Raw genomic sequence first — 20509 nt, 5'->3', positions numbered from 1 at the left:
CCCCGAAGATCTAAGTCAGTCTCCAGCGGTGACGGTGAGGATGGTGGCGGTTGTAACGATACAAATGCTTTTAAATCCGCATGACATCACCTCTTGTGTCTGTCCAGAAGAAAGACTCTTGAAATATTTGGTTACCAGATCTCCTGGGGATAAAATAAACTGAGATTACAGATGTGGCTTCAGAAGCGGTGGATCCAGAGCTGCTCCTGTTGGCTCGTGCAAACAGAAGCACCGTTGTTGTTTTTAACGAGCCTTCTTCTCGGGTGACGAACACGGTGTCTCAGACTGGAGCCAGCATTTTTCAGTTCGCACCACATCTTTAACTTTAAATGGAAGCTCACTGTGAGGACATTTACTGTGGGGGTTTCAGGAAAAATCCTTTGTCAGACCGGGGTTGATTTAGTTTTTTGGTAAGATTGATGCCTGTGTAAGAATCAGGAAATATCACCTTCATTTAAAAAACAAAAAGCTGCAAAAGAACCAATTTACACTTCATTTCAGTTTGATATGGAGATGGCTGCTACGACTTTTAGGTTTTGTAATTTTTTTACAATTTATTTACAAATATTTCATTCATTGAGATCCTTTTAATTCCTTAAAAATCATTTTTCTTTAAATCTGCTTCAGCAGACTCCATCTTTGTCTTCTTCTGCTACTTTTTTGTAGATTTTAGCTACTGTTCTGCTACTTTAAGCTACTATTTTGTTTTAGCTTTTATCTACCATACCATTCTGCTTTTTATTTTAGCCTCTGTTCGGCTTGTTTTAACTTTAGTTTCTTCAGCGAATCTCAGCAAAGTCACTCAGCGCTCACCTTTCACTGATTGTGTTTTTATTTTGAAATCAATCTTACATTTCTTTTAATGTTTACTGTCGTTTCTTGCAGACATAAAAATCACAAGATGGAATATTTGTTAGATTCATTCATGCAGTACTACAATATAAGGTAAGTATTATTCTCTGACATTCATTTCTTTACAACACAGACCATTTTATTTGTGCAAAATGTTGATTTTCTTGGTGGGCAGAGTTCACAGCTGGAGTCCATGGAAGCATCAACCTGCAGCCGTTCTTCAAATGACTGCATCTCAAGATTTCAGCAGACCGTTTCTAAAAGCATCATTATCTCAGCTGGAGACATCAGAGTTAAGTGAAAGTGGCAGGCTGTTATTACTGGTGAGGAGGGGCTTTAGTTTCTGTGTGAAATCATAAACCAGAGATCTTTCAGGGAGAAGTGCATGAAACTGCGACACTTAGAGGGAACTGGATCAGTTAAAGGCAGATAAAAGTTAGGACATCAGTGCATCAAACTTTTCTATGACTGAGACAGAATAGCAATTTAATCACCGTTACACAATTAGCCTTTTAAAAAATGGTCATAACAGATTTCAAATCAGCAAAACCCTTTTCTGAAGGAGACTGGTTGTGGTCGTACAGGATAGAGTTAGAAATGAGTGGCACAGATCTAAAGTTGAACATTGTGTCTTTAGTCAAGTCTTGAGATTTCTGACGTCTGAATTCTGAACCAAATTAACTCCAGTTTTCAGTCTTCAAAGATGTTTTAAAATCATCCAGTTTGCATCTAAAACTGCAGCAGAGTGATGCTCCTGAACTCATCTTACAGCTCTGATGACCAGAGAAGCACCAGGGCACCCAAACCGGGATTTCTTTCAGTCAAACGACCCCAACTGCAACAAATACCAAACAAAAGTCTGTCTTTTAAACTGTTAAAACCTCCAACAGCACCACGAGTTTGTTGAATCATTGCAGCATTTCGTCAAGTGTGAATAAATGTGGCCCTGCGTCATGTTCAGCAGTCAGAATGAGCCAGTTCCAGCTGCCACTGATTAAGGGCGGGGTACACTCGGGACAGATCACTAGTGCATCGCAGGGGCAACCCAGAGAAATACACTGCAAACAACCCTACATACACACACACACACACACACACACAGCTTTGTATTTGTAGCCTCATCAGGACATCCATTCATTTCTGTAACCTAACTCTGACTTTTACCCTAAACCTAACTCTAACATTAACCTAATCTTAACTCACAAACTACCACACAACCAGGCAACTGAACAAGAATATTGTTTTGAGGCGAAAAGTCAGTTTTTTTCAGACCCTTTTAAACAGATGGAGAGTGATCCAGGTTTTCTAAGCTGTGATAAAAATCCAAGAAATCTCCAGTACGCTCCACAAATATTTAATCTGCTCATCCACATGAAAGTTTTTTCTGCTGTCAGACTTCTTTGATGTATTTAATGTCTTCTCCTCCTTGTTTTTCCGATCGTCAGCACAGTTTGGTTTCTGCATCCCATTTGCAGCTTAATTATTTTTGAATTTGTTCCTCCTCTGCTGGAACATCTTGTTTTTTTATCTTGACTCTTTATCTGAGACACACTGACTGACTGAATTCACTGAATAAACACAGAAAATGACATGGAAATAACACTGAGTTTGGTTTCTCTCTGTGGATCTGAGTGCAGTCGTTTGGTCTCTGCAGTGGTTTCGCTTTTGTTTGTCTTAATTTAGTCTCTTTTAGATTATTGTCTTCAGGGTAAGTTTACATGTTTTTATGTTTTCTGCTTGGAACCATCATTTTGAACATTTTATTTTGTCTGTAGCTGTGATTCTGTAGCTTTGTTGTACATCATTTTGTATAATTTCATTTGTTTTCAGTGCATGGATTAATATCCAGTCCTTTAGGTTTTTTTCCACTTTTACAATTTGTTTTATATCTTAGACAATTTTCTCAAATCTGCTTAGATCTATTTTGAACTTGCAACCTTTTTGGCAACTTTTAGCTGTGATTTTAATAAGATAACATTAAATGTTACTGGTCCATCCAAACAGAAGTTCTGCACCAGAACTTGCTCAACTTCTTCAACTGTTCCGTCTTATATTTTGTCTTTGGTGCAGTCTAAATGAGGGATTAATCTCAACATGATGCTGTTCTCCGCTGACAACAGGCTGTGTTTCTGTGACATTTGAGTAAATTCAGAAGCATCTACAGTATGTATCGGCCCACTGGGATTCTTTTCCCGGGACGTTACTGAGCCAAAACAAAGGCTGCCCCCGCCGTCACTGAAGTCCATCCAGCTGAAAGTCATTTCACTGAGAAGCTGTAGACCTTTACCAAAGAAAATGAAATATTTCCTAAATAACCAGACAGACAGGATGAGAGGAAATTAAAAAGGATGGGAAAACCATTTCCTTTTCTTCCTGATCTTCTGTAGGTTTTGTTTTCAGTCACCAAAGGAGAGCTCTGTAACTTATAGTGGAATGCAACCTGAATATATAACTTTTCATTCTACGACAAAATCCACTAACGCACGCATGAAACAGGCCTTTATTGTTGGAGAATTTACTTTCTCTTTCTGTTTCTCTCAGAGGTCATGTTTTCCACCTCCGTCTGGCCCAAGCTTCCATCCTTCAGCCTTTTATGAGACAAGTGCTTAAGGGCCCCAGATGTTGAAGGAATGACAGCAGAGAAGAAAATAGATGAAGGCAACTGTTGATCTGAGAGAAAAGGTGGGCAGAAACTTTAAAATCAAAACCCCAGCATCATTTATTTGTCTCTGTCTGTGTCCCAAAGGGGTAATAGTTGTGTCATTTCTTGATGCTCTTCCAGGCCGTCTTTGAGATGGACAAACCAGAGTTTTAAAGTGGCTCTGACAGGAAAGGTAACATCCAAAACAAAGACAAGTCTTCAGTTTAACACAGCTGATTATGCCCCACATCCTAAACTTAACCAAACAGCTAAAATAACAAGGTTTTCTCAGGTGTGTTGGAGTGATATGTTAAAGCCTAGCACTGATTCTGTCCCCTCTTTCACCAATAAAAGACTTTTGTGAGGCCAATTATATGTAAATCTGAAGGAATCCAGATTTATCCAATAACATACTTTGGCAACGAATGAACACAATCCATTCATCCACCCTAACAAGTATTCTCCTAATTAATTAATGATGTTTCTCCTGAGGGTATATATTTTTAATAGTGCCAACCAATAGTTAGCATAGAAATCCAGAGATGCTTGAGTATTGACAACTTCCTTACTTGATGTGAGATTAAAAAGGTAAATGTTGACTCTGTCAAACCAAATCCTGAAAAAAAGCATTCATATTCTCATCACAAACATACAGCTGTAAGTTTCTGCTTTATGAGACCTTAAAGACCAGCTTATGTGTGTAAATCTGTGTAATTAATGCAAAGAGGAAGTAGTATTATTAATTAGTATTAGTACTACATATGAAAATATTGAGAATTTGATGCAAAAGAAATGTGCTAAAACTGCTACAAGGAAGAAGGAAAATAATGTGCTTGCTTTTAATTCAGACTGAATGATCAGAGCAATGCCTTCATTACTGCAGACAAGGCCCGTTTCGTCGCTCCATCGCTCGTAAACAAGACGTCCAGATACTTGAACTCCTCCGCTTTAGGCAGAGACTCACCCCCAACTCAGAGGGAGCTCTCCACCCTTTTTCTGGTTGGAGGATGACCTCATGCAGGCAATTTGGCCTGGAAGAAGACTTTGTTTATCACTTCCACAAAATTAATTAGTCACTGTTTAAGGAGAAAAATTACAGAAAATATTGAACCTTAAATCCATTTGATTTGATGTGAGGGTTTCTGCAACTTTGCAAGAGAACTCCACATCTGCCAGTCTGTAGGCAGCTGATTAGCTAAAGTAATTAATCCTTCGTATAGGTTTATGTCTCTCCATCTGTCCTCCGTACGTGTGTTTACTTTGGATTTAAGGTGAGGAGAATCATTCCTGTTGCTGAAGTTAGGTTGTTATGTTTGATTGGAAACTGTGAGTCAGAGGAAACAGTCTGTGATCAAACCGGCACATGTGCCCATCTTTTACCCAGCGTATGTTTGCTTGGCTTTCAGTCAGAGTGTGCTTTCCTGTGATGTTTATGGGCTGTGACATGTGAAGCTTGAGTCTGAGGTCTGTGCTTCCTTCGAACAATAAACAAGAGTTGTGATTTTCACACAACACCCCCCTCCCCCAAACAATTTTCACTCATTAAAGTAAATTTAGTCTGCAGGTCTGTAGTTTATGACCTTATCTCACCTTCATATGAAACACTGTAGACACCTCATTTAATCTATAAAGTTTCACTTTTAAAAAGCTTGAATCAGAGGAGCCCATTTGTGCTCTAATAGAGGAAAATATTTTCTCAGTGCAACATAATGAATATAAAGTGCCTTTTTGTTCATTAACTCTGGTAATTTGAATATTTAATGTGCAAAGGCTGAGTCGGCATGCACACAAAATATTTAACTTGATTTAAAATAAATGCTGAGTCAGCACTATTCTTCTCCTGTTTAAAATTTCTTTCACTCAAACCTCTTCTGCATACTTTGTACTATTTTAACCATTCATACACCAAAACATTCAGCTCAATCAAAAATAGTGATTATCCCATAAAAGTGAGAACAGGATTTCTCCCTCTGGGTGTCAAACTGAGGTTTCATGGTTGGACGACAGGACAGTGACCCATTATGATGTCAGGAAAAGCTGACGTTGTGCGAAACAGACACAAAAAGTTTAAACATTGATAGTTTTATTTTGGAGATTTTTAAATAATATTTGTGAGGAATTTTTGTTGTAAATTCCTCCACCTTTTGACAGCTCAGACCAAATTATAAGCCTTGAATTGTAGTTTTAGTAATAGAAAGGTGTATTTCTGATATTTTGGTTCACTTTCATTATTTTGTATCTGATCTTGATCCAGCAGTGCTGATAATTAAAGCACAATTTTCACAAGTATTTAAAACTGAGGCTGAAGATTTTAAACAGACCACTTTGTTTTGTTAGTCCCAACAATTTAAACTGTATCAAAGATAAGATGAATTCAGTTTAGGGCCAATATCTGTTTCTATGATTTAAACATTTGAGTTTTAAGTCAGGAAGTAAAGTCAACAAATAACCATTAGACATATATGTCTGTTTTTCCAATTCTTTATAGACTTAACCAGAATGTTTGTTTTTTTTTAGGTCTGTAAATAAAAGAGTTGCTCACAAAACTCAGGGTTTAAGATACAACTCAGGTTTGGATTTACATTTAATTCATTAGGTTCAGTAGACTTTACAGTTCCTCAGTTTAATGATTGTTTTTTAATGAAAATATGCACAAGGACTCATGTTTGTTCAGTTTAACAAGTTTAAGTTGATGCTGAGGTTACTTTCATCGTAAGGATGCTGAGGAAACTTTTGTCTCTGTCTGTGGAAATCAGTCAGAACAAGATCAAAATCATAAACCATATATTTGTAAAATACCAAAACCCAAGAGGAAGATTTGCCTCCTCATGAGCTCGAGGAGCTTCTTGTCTGGTTCTTTACTGCTGAGGTTCAGGTTAAAACTTTGCTTTTAACAACCAAACGAGACCCTTGCAGCGTCAATGAAACCTTCATTGAGACAGAGAGGTCTTACAGGTACAACAGATGACTTATACATATATTTCTTTTTACTTTGTGTATTTTTTGTGTTAAATGGAGCTGAGGAGGAGGGCGGGCGTTCAACCAGGCAGACGGACGGCTCCTGCAGGGCCTGTTGTCCATGTAATGGATTCTCTCAGGTCTTTAAACCATTTGTTTCTTACAGTTTAAAATCTCTTTTTGGATATCTTTTTCTACCCTAATGACCCATCCTTCTGCTTCCCTAATTATTTGACCGTTTCTTATTTATAAATGACAAATTTCCTTATGTGATTCCTCAGTTTTCTTTGTTTCTTTCTTATTCCCTTTTTTCCAAGAACTCACCTGCTTTGTTTGCAATAAAGTGGGTTTGAGCTGGTCATTAGAAGTAAACAGCTGGAGCAGCTGCATAAAACTCTGTGTAGTGTCGTGATTAAAACTCAGATTTATTACATTGCGTGCATGCATTGTTCTTTTTTATCACAAGTAAATTGAAATTGTAACCATGTTTTCAAGCCTGATTTCTGCTTAGATCTTCAGTGAAGAATATTTTTAGGCCTGCGCTGCTTCTTCTTTTGTCCTCTACTTGTCCACTTTCAACATTTTTGATCACAAGCTGAATAATAAGCAATCAGCTGCAAAAACTGAGTGAAAAAAGCAGCAAAAATGCAAAGAAAAACAAGAAGAATTAATAAGATTACTTTTGATAAAAATATTCAAGGGAGTTCTACCAATTATTCCCTGGGCCGATAATCTAACACAAGTATTTAAATGTACTGATCAAGCTCACTGAGGGGATTCATGTAAAAACTTTGTCTTGAAATGAAAGAAAGCAGAGCTGTTTGCGTTCTCACACTTTGCCACTTAAAGCTTCAACACAACAATGGAAACACCAACAACATAAACCAAAAGTCTAAAAAGCTGTTTCCTTTACTCACACTCAGTCTGTCACAATTACTGACAGAACAATCAAGACTGAAGTGTCACCTTCAATTAGCATTTTCCAGCTTTCCATAATCCAAACGCTCGTTGTTTTCTGGACTGATTGTTGCTCACAGACTTGGCTCGGACAATAACACATGTGTTACAATTAGCCTTGGCCTCATTGTTCACGTGTTCTTGGTTTTTGAAGAGGTTTGGTCATTTCTGAGCTCCCAGAGAGACCACAGAAACCATAAACAAGAGTCATCAGGGCACAGTAAAAGGCTTCTCTGGTCCAGAGTTAAAGGTGGGAGGTGAGACGATCAGTTCTCGAGGAGAACACAGGAAATCTCACCGGTAGAGTGATGTAAAGAGTCATGGTGTCTTCATGCTGTGTGAGTTAGTGTTATCTGATAAAAATGCTGCATTACTGATTTGTCTTAGAACTGAGATGGTTTTTTTGCATCCATGTTCAGTGGTTTGAAGGTCAGGAAACTGGTTGAAAAACAACCTAAGAACCAGAAAACTACTGGTATCCAGTCCCACTCTGCAAGAACACATCCTGCAATGATCTAAAGTGCAGTTTTTGTTGTTGTGATCGCTCCATCAATTGGCTTTCCTTTAAAACCATTTCAGTTTGTGTTAATGAGAGTAAAATATGTTGTCTCATACAAGATATTTGTCTTTGCTGTTTTATTAGAAACTATATTTTAGTTTTTGTTTGCCTTTCTGAAGCAAAAGAACTATAAACCACTGGGCTTTAACTGTTGGCAACAAATTAAAAAGGGCATTTGAGAGATTTTCCAAAATGTCTCAAAACAAAGTGCAAGAGTTGTCAGTTTCCCTCAGTTTCATTTTGGAAGAGTTTGCAACAATTTTTCTGTCAAAACAGTCACAGAGTTGTCATGGGCATCTGGAACCCATCCTAAATGTAGTTTTTTGAGAAATCAGAAAGTACAAAAACTGTGAGACACTTCTGGGAGTGTTTGGAGACTGACGAAACCCAATTGTGACTGACTAGAGACAAAAAAGAGAATAAATTATGGTCAAATTGAGAAACATTAGGACACTTTGTGATTAAACTGTGACAAAAAATAGCCATATGTCATTTGCAGTAATGTTGCACAATTATTTACAATTTATTTTAAGTTACAGACACACATGTGTTGTAATTATCAATTCAATGTTGTTCCAAGTGGAAATTTGCATATTTCATGCAATTTTGTGTCTCTAACTAGCTGCAGCCCAGTGAGATACAGATTAAAGGTTTAATTTTTTTACTGAACAGAAACATAATGTTGTTATTGTTGTCTGGTCTGAATAACTGTGCAGCTCACTTTGATTTAAAGGAAAAAACAAGTGGACTGTATGACATGTGTGAGGATTTATTCATGTGTGTTTAAGAAGACCAAGAGAAGAGTCTGCAAACGGTGAGGTTTGGTGAACATAAGCTGCCTCAGTTTTCAGTCATTAATTCAAAATTAATCCAGCAATAAATCAACTCTGTCAGGTCATAAACATACAAATTACTGGGGAGAATTTTAGAATAAAAACTAAAATATTCACCTCAGCTTCAAATAAATTTATAAATTTTCTTCTAACAACTCAAAGTTGTAATAAAATCTTTGCTGCATCACATGCCTTGTTTTATTTAACGCTGCTGTTTTGATCAGAGAGAATTAAAACAGCAGCGAAGGCAGCCAAGCGTCTGTTTGTGATGTCAGATCCTGGAGTTGATCCTCTGTCAGCGGACTGAGAAGCAGGTCTGTTGATGCTGCATCAAAGTTAACAAACAACAGAGACGACTGTCTTTATCTCTGATGTCACGGAGCGCTCAGCGGCGGAGGACAGAGACCCCTTCAAGACACTCGAAGAATTTCAGAACCCCTGCATTCCATTAAAATCAGTTAAAAACTTCAGATGTTTTCCACCGCAGATCTTCCGCCCAGCAGGGACCTGAGAGGAATGACATCAGAGAGAAACGAGGAGGAGAGGAGAGAGGGAGGATGAATTCTTCAAGTATGAGAAAATTTTACTGCTCTCCTTCTTCTCTCCTCCTCCTGTTTTTTTCTGTCTTTCTTTCTGTTCTTTGCTTTCATCCCTTCTTCTTTCTGTCCATCGCCCTCCTCCTCTTCCTCCTGCTGCCGGTCAGTCAGAGCTCCACAGAGCCGGACAGAAACAGGCTCTCCTCACTTCTCTGAGCAGGTAAGATGCTTTTGGACACCACAACATTTTTGAATTTATCATATTTTTTCTAAATACATTAATATCATTAAGACAAATTCATTAATATTATGCAGGTGTAAATAACTTCTGCAGAAAGTTACAAACAAAATTCTTCTGCTTTATTTGTCATTCACTTCACTCCTCTGCATGCATGTTGTTTATTCATGCAGCAAATATCAACCTGAACATCCTAGTTCTTATTTTTTTAAATATTTTGCATACTTAAATGAGTAAATTAATAAATTAAACAGAGTTTTTTTAAACACTTCCTCAGTCCAGTGTTGCAGCTGTGATCATCTATAAAGTAATATTTAAAGGTATTTATGGTATTAAAGGTATTTATGGTATTTTAAAGGTATTTATGGTATTTTAAAGGTATTTATTGCAAACTATATCAAATGGTGCAGTTTGGAAGAGTTTATCCTTTCCCAGATATTCTGATATGTTGTTCTGAAACGGGGGTACACACTTAACACAAACAAAGCACTTTTATCTTCATACTTAGTAGATACATCTTATATATATATATATATATATATATATTTAAATATCTTCATACATGCAAACAAATGGGGTAGTTGGCATCAGGCCAAAGAGTTTGCTTTTAAATTTTAAATTTAAAGATAAATTAACCAATGACTTCATGATTTTTTATTTTATATATTTATTTATTTTTATCTTAACAGGTTTTTATGACATTGCAATGAGTGCCTTTAAATGTAACTTGTTATTTAATTCTGTCTAGTCTGAAACTAATAAAAAAGGAAATAACTGATTTTATCTGAAAGGCTTTTATTTAACCAAACTAGCAAATTTTATTGTTTGTGCAATTTAATGGTAAAATAGAGAGTTACTCATGGTTTAATTTTGTATTTTTTTTAAAGAAAACATTCATTACCAAATTATGTATCGATTGTTTGAGATTAGGAAAAAACTTTTTAATAATAACTATTAAATAATAAAAATCATAAATGCTTAATCAACAACATTAATATGCACCTGTTATTTTATTATATGTGGCATATAATGACCATAAAACTGCTGTGTTCTATTCTAATAAAATTCAAACATTTTGTTAGTATATATGTTAGTAATCATAATATTAGTAATATAATATTAATATTAGCTTCCTGTTACAAACTGAAGCAGATTGAACAGATTCAAATAAAACTAAACATGAAAATTGCTAAAAACACAAAATTTTTAAACACAAAGATGTTTAAATGAGCCTGTAATTTCATTTTTGAGCCTCGCAATGCGAGAGGTAAAATTTTTTTATCATGTTAAGACTGTAAACTTATGAGTTATTTGTAATAATTTTTTATCTTCAGAAAGATTATTAAACAAATGTCTTCACCACTGATCAACGAGCTGTGAGGCAGCAAAGCAACCAGTTTTTATTGTGTTTTACCTCAGATAGGTGTTTCTGTCCAGAACTGAGATGTTTTTACCTCATCCTTGTCATGTTTTGTGACTTTTATCATTCTGTGTTTTGTATCCTTGTTCGTTACTCGGAGTAGTTTTTTGTTTCTTGTTCTGTTATTCCCACCGTAGATGTCCTTGTTCTAGTTTCACCATCTGCTCCATATTTCTAATCATCTCACCTGTGTCCACCTTCCAGTCACCTTCTCCTTCTTAAACACTCCTGGGTTTCCAAAGTCAAACACCAGATTCTGTTTTTGCTCGCGTCATGTTATCTGGTTTCATTTTGTTTTGCTGTTCTCCTTCCAGTGACTCTGGTTTTTGGTTGTTATGTTGAGTATATAAGAAAACAAATCTATTCACCTAAAATAAAGGAAAAATAAATAAACTAAATAATTAACCAGATCCACCTGTTGTGGGAATGCCTCCTGGTTATTGCAGTCAAATCAGTAAGCCAAGTTTGTGTTTAAGGAAGCGGTCAGGGGGAAGTTTATTTTGGCTGCTGTCGGCTGAATGAACGGGAGGAAAAAGCTTCCACGTGCAGAGGGAGAAAGCAAAGATGGAGAGCATCTGAGTTTTATCAAAATTTCTGGAAGATTAAGCTGCCGTCCTGAGGTTCAGCCATATCACAGCTGGAACAGCTGTCACTCTCAGGTATTTACAAGCTAATCATTCACTGAAACTCACAGTGAAGGGTCTCTAACTGGTCAAGTTTAGGTTAAACTGCAGATGCTAGTGTTTGTGTCAGGACAAACCAAATTAGAAGCAGAGAAAACGAACTAAATGTGTGACAAGAAAGTGTGGGAAGGTTTGGAAGTGAGCTGAGGCAGTTTGCAGGTTCAGGATAACCTAAGACACCCATAAACTCCGGTTTAAATGAACTGTACAGCAGGATGCCTTTACTGTTCAACCCTCAAACTTTTGAACTCTGCTGGTACCAGGAAATCATTTTAGTTCTGCATGTTTCGAGTTTTGATTCTCAGTTATAGATAGAGCATCTATGCAGCAATTGCATGATACACCTGCAGCTATGTCTGCAGTCACAGTTTATGGATATCTAATCGATTTTTGACAGTGGTTTGGTTAAAGTTTGATCTCTAAACCTGCTCACTGTTTGAATTTCACAACAAAAGTCACAGGAGTTCAGTCAGAAAACAGTAAAATCCAGTCCAGTCCAGTCCAGGCTGCTGGGGTTATGATGGTGTGGGGACGTTTTGGGGACGTTTTAGCCGTCAGTAAATCCTGGCCTGAATTGGACAACCTGTTAAAAACGTTGGAGCTGAAAAACTGGACACACATTTTTATTTTTTATTTTAAAATGTCATCAAGTGCAAATGAAATGGAACATTGGATGAATAATAAAACCTTGCAGTTGTGAAAATAAATTGTCAATTCTAGTCTTTACTGGTCGGGTTTTGGTCCTGAGCGCTCATTAATTTGCATAAATTGAAAATCACTTTCACTCTCTTTATATAATATAATCCTACAGAACAGTAGAAAAACAAACTCTGTCCTTGCAGTTAGGAGATATTAGTGCATACGTTTTCCCCTTTAATGGGTTTTATTGCTCCACCAGCGTCACATTCTTGTGAACTCTCAGCAGCTGGTTTCTTCATTCAGACCTGCTGCTGCTGCTGAGTGAGGCTTTGAACAGCCGGTCTGTCAGGTATTAACCTGCTTTGCTTGTAAACCTCAGGCTGTCAAATCATTAAAGGTCTGACTCAGATTTGAGGATATGATCAGCTACTGTTTAGGTTGTAGGGCATGGCCCCTTGAGCGTGGCAGAACTGGTCTTTTCCAGACTAAAGTGGGTTTTTTGTTGTTGTTCTTTAGATTTCTGTTTTATCATTTCTTGGGTGAGTTTCACGGCTTGTCTAGGTTGAAATTCAGAAACATGAAATTGTTTTGAAGCCATTTTTTGGGGTCAAAATGGCAAATAAAACCTTGTCCAAGCTTAAATTCAGACATTCAGTGCAATGTTTGACAAAAAAGCAGTTGTTCACAGCTGAAATGTTCTCATGTACGCTACAGAATGCCAGTCTTATTGAGCCTAGGTAATCCTAAGTGGTTAAATAGAAGGCAATATGGCAAAGCAACAAATTGAAAAAAACTCAGCTAAAAGCACATTAAATAATTTAGACTCACCTTGGGTTTTACGCTTCATAAAGAAAATAAATTATCAGAATATCTTAACAAAATCTAAGAGCTTGAAAACAGAGCAACCGGACTTTTGTTCTGTTAGCTGAAGATGTTTCGCTTCCCATCATGGAAAGGTTTCTGTCCAAAAAGGTCCAAGTTTTAAACAGCATGAGATTCATGAAAGCATATAGGAATACAGTACACATTTTTACTGTCAGACTTTTAAGTTCATGCTACAATTCAATGTAGCCTTTTTTTTTATAAAAAAGGAAACTTTAAATCAGAAACTATGTCATAAAACACTTATAATAAAGTGGTCTAAATTGCCCAAAATAACAGACAGCTGGGTAGTAAGTATTCAGTAAGCCAGCCAGTAGTCTGCTCCAACCAGGCAGAGTATAACAGACTGTTCTTTTAGACCAAGTTACTTTTTCCATGGGGTTTATTGGCTGACATGCTACACTGACAGGCCCATAAACAGCTAATGGTTCCCATTTGTGCTAATTGTGTCCAAATTGGAGGCTGCTGAGCTAACCTAAAATGTAAGGTGAGCTTTAATGAGTGATCATGTGTCTCTTCCAGGAGGGAAAATCCCTGGAGTACAAAATGGGAAGAGGGAAAACATCATGACCTACGCGGTGTCTGAAACAAAGTGACAGCAACTGAACGAGGCCTTGTTGTCCCACAGAGCAACTGATGAGCTTCGTCTTTCTGAACTGTCCGAACATCCCAGAAACAACAAGCTTCAGATCAACCAAACAGTCCCGTTTTCTCTTCCCGTGTTCTTCCCACCAACCAGTGGAAGGCTTCCAGGTCTGATCCCAGTAATGCTTCCCCTCACCTCCTCCCTCATCGTCCTCCTTCTGGCTGGATCAGCTCTCCTGACCCCAGAAACCTCCACTGAGCTACAGGCCGGAGGCGAGAGGAGACCAAGAGATGCTGAGCAGGACTCCATTAAGGTGATTTACTGGTTGCTTTGGATGACTGAAGGGACTCAGGACAGGTCAACAGACCGGTTACATTTGTTTGAAATATTTGCTTTCATTATGAAACTAAAGTTCTTTGTACCAATACCTTCATCTGCATGTCAGCCTCATGTTCTTTACTGATGCAGTGACTTTTAAGGTAAGATGTTCAGGTAAACAGGATGATGGGAGCAGAAAAAGTGGAAAATTCAACTAATGATGGAAGATCACACGAAAATGATATTTGTACAACCAGCAGTGCATTTTATCAATTACTGTCTGAGAAATGAGCACCCTGAGACGAGTAAGTGACTAAACAGAACTTAAACTTTAGCTGATGTTCGCAGTTCTACCAAATAAGCAGCCCCTAAATTTTGAGTTCATACTAATTTAACTTTCATGGTAAATCCTTTAAAAATGGGAAAACTTAAAGGGCATTCAACAAGTTTCTTTACATTTAAAAATAGGTTTTATAGGTCAGTGCTATCCAGTCTTATGTCTTATTTAATATTACTTCATGTTGCATATTTGCTACTCTTTGTACTTTTATAAAACATGTAAACTCAAAGCTGCAACCAGTATAACATAAATATTGTTTTCCTTAGCTGAGTGAACTTTTTTGTTAGATTTCTTGCAGCATACTTTAACAAATGTCTCTTTTAATTTAGTGCAATTACACAGTGAACTCACATGACTTAATGTGCAGTTTCAGTGGATTTCTTGGATGCTGATGTGTTCATTAGGGGTTTGAGTGACATGTGGCATACTGTGCTGTATGTGGAATAATAGTAATGTGAAGTGACTGAGAGACTCATTACACTGTACAGAGCTCTTTATCATAAATATCTGATTATAGTTGCACAGTAAATTCAGGATTTAACCACAGAAATACAAACACCGGCTGGCTTGTCAGTCTCATCCAAAGGTTTGGAAACAAATGTTCCCTAAAAACAGCAGAAACATGCTAACAAGCTTAGACAGGAGATGGAACTTTTATCCAGAAGGCAGATCGTTTGTCATCGTTAAATCAAAATGTTTTGGAAACCTCCTTCAGGACAAAACAAGGAAACCTGACATCATGAGTTATAAAAATAGATATTAGTATAATTTAAAACAACCAAGACTGGTGTCATCAAGTTGAAGAACTCCATAGTCTAACTGTTGAAAAAAGGTGTTCTTGTTGTATTTGAAGTATTTTTATTTGCAGGTTCTCTGTGACGGGTGCCTTAATGTGTGGTCCAGGAAGAACCGTAGAGTTTAATGATTTGCCTTTTCTGTTGTTGTTGCAGGTAGTGATCTCAGAGGGATGCACCTCACAGGGAGATTCATCTAATGCCAGCCAAGAAGGTAATAGTTAACGATTTGGCAAAGCTCATGAATGACTTAAATAGAACAATGCAAAGAATGTTGATAGAACTTATCTGTAAAGTCTGGGTAAATAACTCCATCATAGAGAGGACATGGAGGTAGTTGGAGGAGGATGACTCCTGAAGAGGGAACAGCTGAAAGAAGAAGACGTCAGAATAAACAGTGGGGCATGTGGTGTTTGAGATGCTTACAGTGTTTCTGTGTTTCTCAGGTAAAGAAATCAATCTGGATCCTGGTTCTCCTCTGGTCCTGACCCATCGGATCAAGCTGGTTCCATCAGGACAGGGGTCTGGGTTATGTGGCTGCGAGGCGGACTTCGCTGCCCTGCGGGAACGACTGGAGAGTTTGGAGAGGGAGGTGTCCGACCTACGAGAGAAGTGTGGGGGAGCTGAGGGAAGCTGCTGCACCTCGGAGAGCAAAGGTTAAACTAAAACATTTAACTGTGCAGATATGAGCTTAAATTTTAGGTTTCACTGCTGAGCACTAGGCTTTAAATTTAACTTTTTGATCAAATACAAGAATGACATTGTAATTTTCAAATAAACACCTAAATTATTATTAAATCAAGCTTTTTACTTTTAATAAAAACTCAGGAAGAGCAAAGTACCCGAAACTAAAAAAACACTTTTTTTAAGTGTCTAAAACTCATGAACTGAGGTGATGTTACACTTGTCATATAGAAAATAATAATTGCACAGCATTTCTTTCAACAAGTCTGAAAGAAAACCAGAAAACCTTCAAGGCTTCCATGTTTTTCCACCACAATAATCCAAAGACATGAGTTAATTTCATCTGGACAGAGCTGATATGTCCTGCAGACATATGTTTGATGCAGAAGTAACGACAGGCAAAGATCCAACGGTGGAAGGGACCAAATCTTTTCCATCTCTGCATCTCAGCTTGTAAGCAAAGCAAACAGAATCAGAAGAAAGTTAGGTAAAAAGGTCATGTAAAGGCAAACAGTAAAAGTAAACAAATCTTCTTTAGCATGAGTAATAAAATTATGAAGAAGAAAGTTTCGGTCATTTTTTAGATGATGATCAAGGAACTGGTTGCATGAAAGTTACAGCTCCTGGAAAAGAAAAACAAATGACAGCGCAATGATTAACATAAATTCCTAATTATTTAATCTACTAATCTTCTTAAATCGAAGTTTACATCTAAATGTTTTCTTAATGTTTTGAACAAGAAGATCAGAAGACATGTGTTTATGGCAACATGTGGTCAACAAATTCTATTTGCTCAAAAGAAATCCCCTTTCTGCTTTCCATTTCCTGCATTTGGTGATGAATTCTTGTTTGGTGACCCCACAACACGAAGAAAACTTCAAAAGCAGCATCACTCATCACATTAATACAAGTCAGTTTATTAAAAAATTACCTCATATTTAAAACCACACACAGCTGTCTGAAAGTTTGAAAAAGAAATTAGAAGGAACTCTTAAAAAGTTTTTTTTTAGTTTTCTGATTATGTAAACACTTATCAAGTTTCTCACTGAGATCCTTATAAAATCCTCAGCTTTAAAACTGGTATTTATACATAAATAATTTGATTTTCAGAAAAGGTTGTACTTAATTCTGTATGAACTGTAAGGAAAACAAATATGTTGTTCATTACAAAATTAAGAAACATGTAGGTTAGAAAAAATCTTGATAAGTGGAAACATGCAGAAAATAGGTTATCCAAGACAGAACCTTGTACTCTGTTTTAATTGTACTTTTTTATTTAAAAACCCTGGCGTTAACCTGAGATATCTCCAGCTGGATTAATCCTCTAGATTTACCCAGACTGCATCATGAACTGACAGAAATCAAGCTATGAGCTCACAGAGCTGAGGGTATTACTCACTTTATTGGGCTTGATTTTCTTTGGGGGTAAAAAGGCAAATTCAGGTTAGATTTGTCAGGAAATGGATGTAGGTAAATGTACTCTGAAGTGATGGAAAACAAAACTGGATCTGCTTGTGTGTGTGTGTGTGTGTGTGTGTGTGTTACCACTCAGCTCTTTGCCCACTGTGATCTCAGTCTCTTATGAACCAGTGGACTTCCTCCTCCCTCAGTTTTGACAACACTCCCATGCCTAGACATAAGGGCCCAATCACTCAAAACAAGGCTGTTTTGTGCAGTCTAATTAGAACAGATTAGACCTCCACCCCCCTGAAAAAAATGGCCAAAGCATTGCGATGTAGGAAAAAATATTTGGTTCCAACTTATTTAAGGTCTGCAGTAGATTGTAAGTAAGTCAATAATCAGTCTCTCCAGGACTTTCTTGTTGTATCAGGATCCATAATGGTCTATAATGGTCTACCAAAGTGACATCTTAACCTAACACACATAAAATATAAAAATGATTTTAAAAAAGGTTGTTTTTTAATACAAGCAATTTAAATGTTTTTGTGATCATGCTGCGTTTTACCCATTATTTCACCAAGCTAACAGAAAACCTCTGAATGTTTCCCTCTCCTGTAGGTGCAGGTTGTTCGATAAAATCAGAGCTCAAGGGCTGTCCCAGTGAGTGCAGCGATCAGGGCCGCTGCGTGGATGGCAAGTGTGTCTGCTTCGCTGGTTACAGTGGGCCAGACTGCAGCGAGTCCAGCTGCCCCGGGAACTGCAACAACAACGGGAGATGTGTGAATGGACAGTGTGTGTGCGATCCTGGCTTCTCTGATCTAAACTGCTCCCAGAGAGTCTGCCCGGACAACTGCAACGACCAGGGCAAGTGCGTGAATGGCAAATGTGTGTGTGACAGTGGCTTCACAGGGCCAAGTTGCTCAGAAGAATCCTGCCCTGGCAACTGTAACAGAAGGGGGCGCTGTGTTAAAGGACAGTGTGTGTGTAATCCTGGATTCACAGGTTCAGATTGCTCTAAAAAGGCCTGTCCTGACAACTGCAACAACCGTGGCAGATGTGTGAATGGTAAATGTGTCTGCTCTAGTGGCTTCACTGGTGCTGACTGCTCTGAGACAGCCTGTCCCAGGAACTGCAACAACAGGGGGCGCTGCATCAATGGAAAGTGTGTTTGTAATAATGGATTCACTGGTGCAGACTGCTCTGAAAGGGATTGCCCCAACAACTGCAGCAACCGTGGGAAGTGTGTTAATGGTAAATGTGTCTGCAAAAGGGGTTTTACCGGTGCAGACTGCTCTGAGATAGCCTGTCCTAGGAACTGCAACAACAGGGGGCGCTGCATCAATGGACAATGCGTTTGTAATGATGGATTCACTGGTACTGACTGCTCTAAAAAGGCTTGCCTCAACAACTGCAGCAATCAGGGGAGGTGTGTTGGTGGTAAATGTGTCTGTGACAGTGGTTTTACTAGTGCAGACTGCTCTGAGATAGCCTGTCCAGGAAACTGCAACAACAGGGGGCGCTGCATCAATGGACAATGTGTTTGTAATGTTGGATTCACTGGTGCTGACTGCCTGGAAAAAGCATGCCCTAATAATTGTAACCAAGGCGGGAGCTGCGTTGATGGAAAATGTGTCTGCAACAGTGGCTTCAGTGGTGCCGATTGCTCTGAAATTGCCTGTCCTGAGAACTGCAACAACAGGGGGCGCTGCATCAATGGACACTGTTCTTGTGATGATGGATTCACTGGTGCTGACTGCTCTGAAAAGGCTTGTCCCAACAACTGCAACAATCAGGGGAGGTGTGTTGATGGTAAATGTGTCTGTGACAGTGGTTTCACCAGTGAAGACTGCTCCGAGATTGCCTGTCCTGGGAACTGCAACAACAGGGGGCACTGCATCAATGGTCAATGTGTTTGCAACGATGGATTCACTGGTGCTGACTGCTCTGAAAAGGCTTGCCCCAACAGCTGCAACAATCAGGGGAGGTGTGTGAATGGGAAGTGTGTTTGCAATGTTGGCTTCACAGGGCCAGACTGTGCTGCCAAAGGCTGTCCCAACAACTGCAACAAAAAAGGAGTGTGCCTAAAAGGGAAGTGTGTATGCCGAGGTGGATTCACCGGATCCGACTGCAGCCAATGTAAAGAGGGCAAGACTGGACCCAAATGTAATCTTGGTGAGTCAGAGTTACCATGATATGTAAACATAAGCTAAAAGTGGACCTAAAGGACAATATGCAAGGGTTTTTTGTAATGTAGAAAAAAGTTACCCTTGCTTTTACTGGTTGAAGGTTTTTTCACTTTAAGAAATTCAATGTATAGGCTGCTTATTGCACTCAACTTTAGCAGTAACTGAGTCAATCATGTCTGTCTGTTAGCAAAATATGTCTAATTTAAGATAGCTGCTTTAGCTAATCAACCTACGCCAACACAACAATGGCTATAAGTCAGTCAATTTACATATATTGAGCCAATATTAAGATATTGAGCTTAAGTTATGGACCTTTTTGGTGTGGTAGTAGCTGAGTGTCAGTCGCAACACATACCCTGAGTGTGACTTCCTGCATTGTAGCATGAGATTACATTTAATTACAAGGTTTGACCAAATCAGCTTTGACACATAACATGATCTTTGTTTAAAACTTTGGAATGAAAGGTAGCAGGCAATATGCATTTCAAGTAGTGCTAGGCCTTTCATTACTTCTTCAACTTATTTCAAACCAAGGGAAGAACATTTTGTTTATTTCTCTAAACATCATTTCTTGTAGATAAGCTTCTTCTTCCCTTCTAGCTGTGTTTTCTTGCTGTTGCTTTGTGTTGTTGTCAGGGTGTGTTAACCCATTAGCTCGTCTGCTTGGAGCCGTTTCAAGCTGCAATCATTCCAGTGACGGAACTGTTTCATTAACGGTGGAGCGGGACCAAAAGCTGCTCCCAATAAAAATCCCTCGTATATTTCTGCTAAATGGCTTTCTGTGCTGCATGAGGCTAACACAAGACAGAGAAATGTTTCTGAGTGTTAAGTGTTCCTTCAAATGTGGCCAACCGCTTACTGTACTTGATGGATGGTTGTCCAACAATCTGAAGCCCTAAAGGCCAGTGGGGAACAGAAAACCGTTTCCATGCACCTGGAATTTGTGCAAAAATGCCTCAGCAGAGACCCTGCTAATAAAAAAACTGTTGACAAGTGAAAAAC

General features: G+C 38.2%; 1 protein-coding gene across 4 annotated transcripts in view; it reads left to right on the top strand.

Moving 5' to 3' along the window:
• Positions 1-747: 747 nt before the first annotated feature.
• The window catches only part of LOC108246379 (tenascin), a 40193-nt gene continuing 20431 nt past the window's right edge, over positions 748-20509 (top strand). The window contains exons 1-8 of one of the 4 annotated variants that reach the window (XM_037975824.1): positions 748-3534; positions 3635-3686; positions 9288-9370; positions 9504-9556; positions 13721-14097; positions 15393-15450; positions 15683-15892; positions 17940-19493. In XM_037975824.1, the coding sequence (XP_037831752.1) occupies positions 13966-14097; positions 15393-15450; positions 15683-15892; positions 17940-19493 (1954 nt within the window). In that variant the 5' untranslated portion in view covers positions 748-3534; positions 3635-3686; positions 9288-9370; positions 9504-9556; positions 13721-13965. Of the gene's footprint in view, positions 3535-3634; positions 3687-8177; positions 9557-13720; positions 14098-15392; positions 15451-15682; positions 15893-17939; positions 19494-20509 lie in introns of those variants that run through there. The other 3 variants (XM_037975823.1, XM_025010019.2, XM_037975825.1) reach the window with 3 other exon arrangements.

This window comes from Kryptolebias marmoratus, linkage group LG5, assembly GCF_001649575.2.
Source record: "Kryptolebias marmoratus isolate JLee-2015 linkage group LG5, ASM164957v2, whole genome shotgun sequence".
NCBI classification, from domain to species: Eukaryota; Metazoa; Chordata; class Actinopteri; order Cyprinodontiformes; family Rivulidae; genus Kryptolebias; species Kryptolebias marmoratus.
The sequence above is the reverse complement of the archived record's forward strand: the minus strand, read 5'-3'. Positions and strand labels throughout refer to the sequence as shown.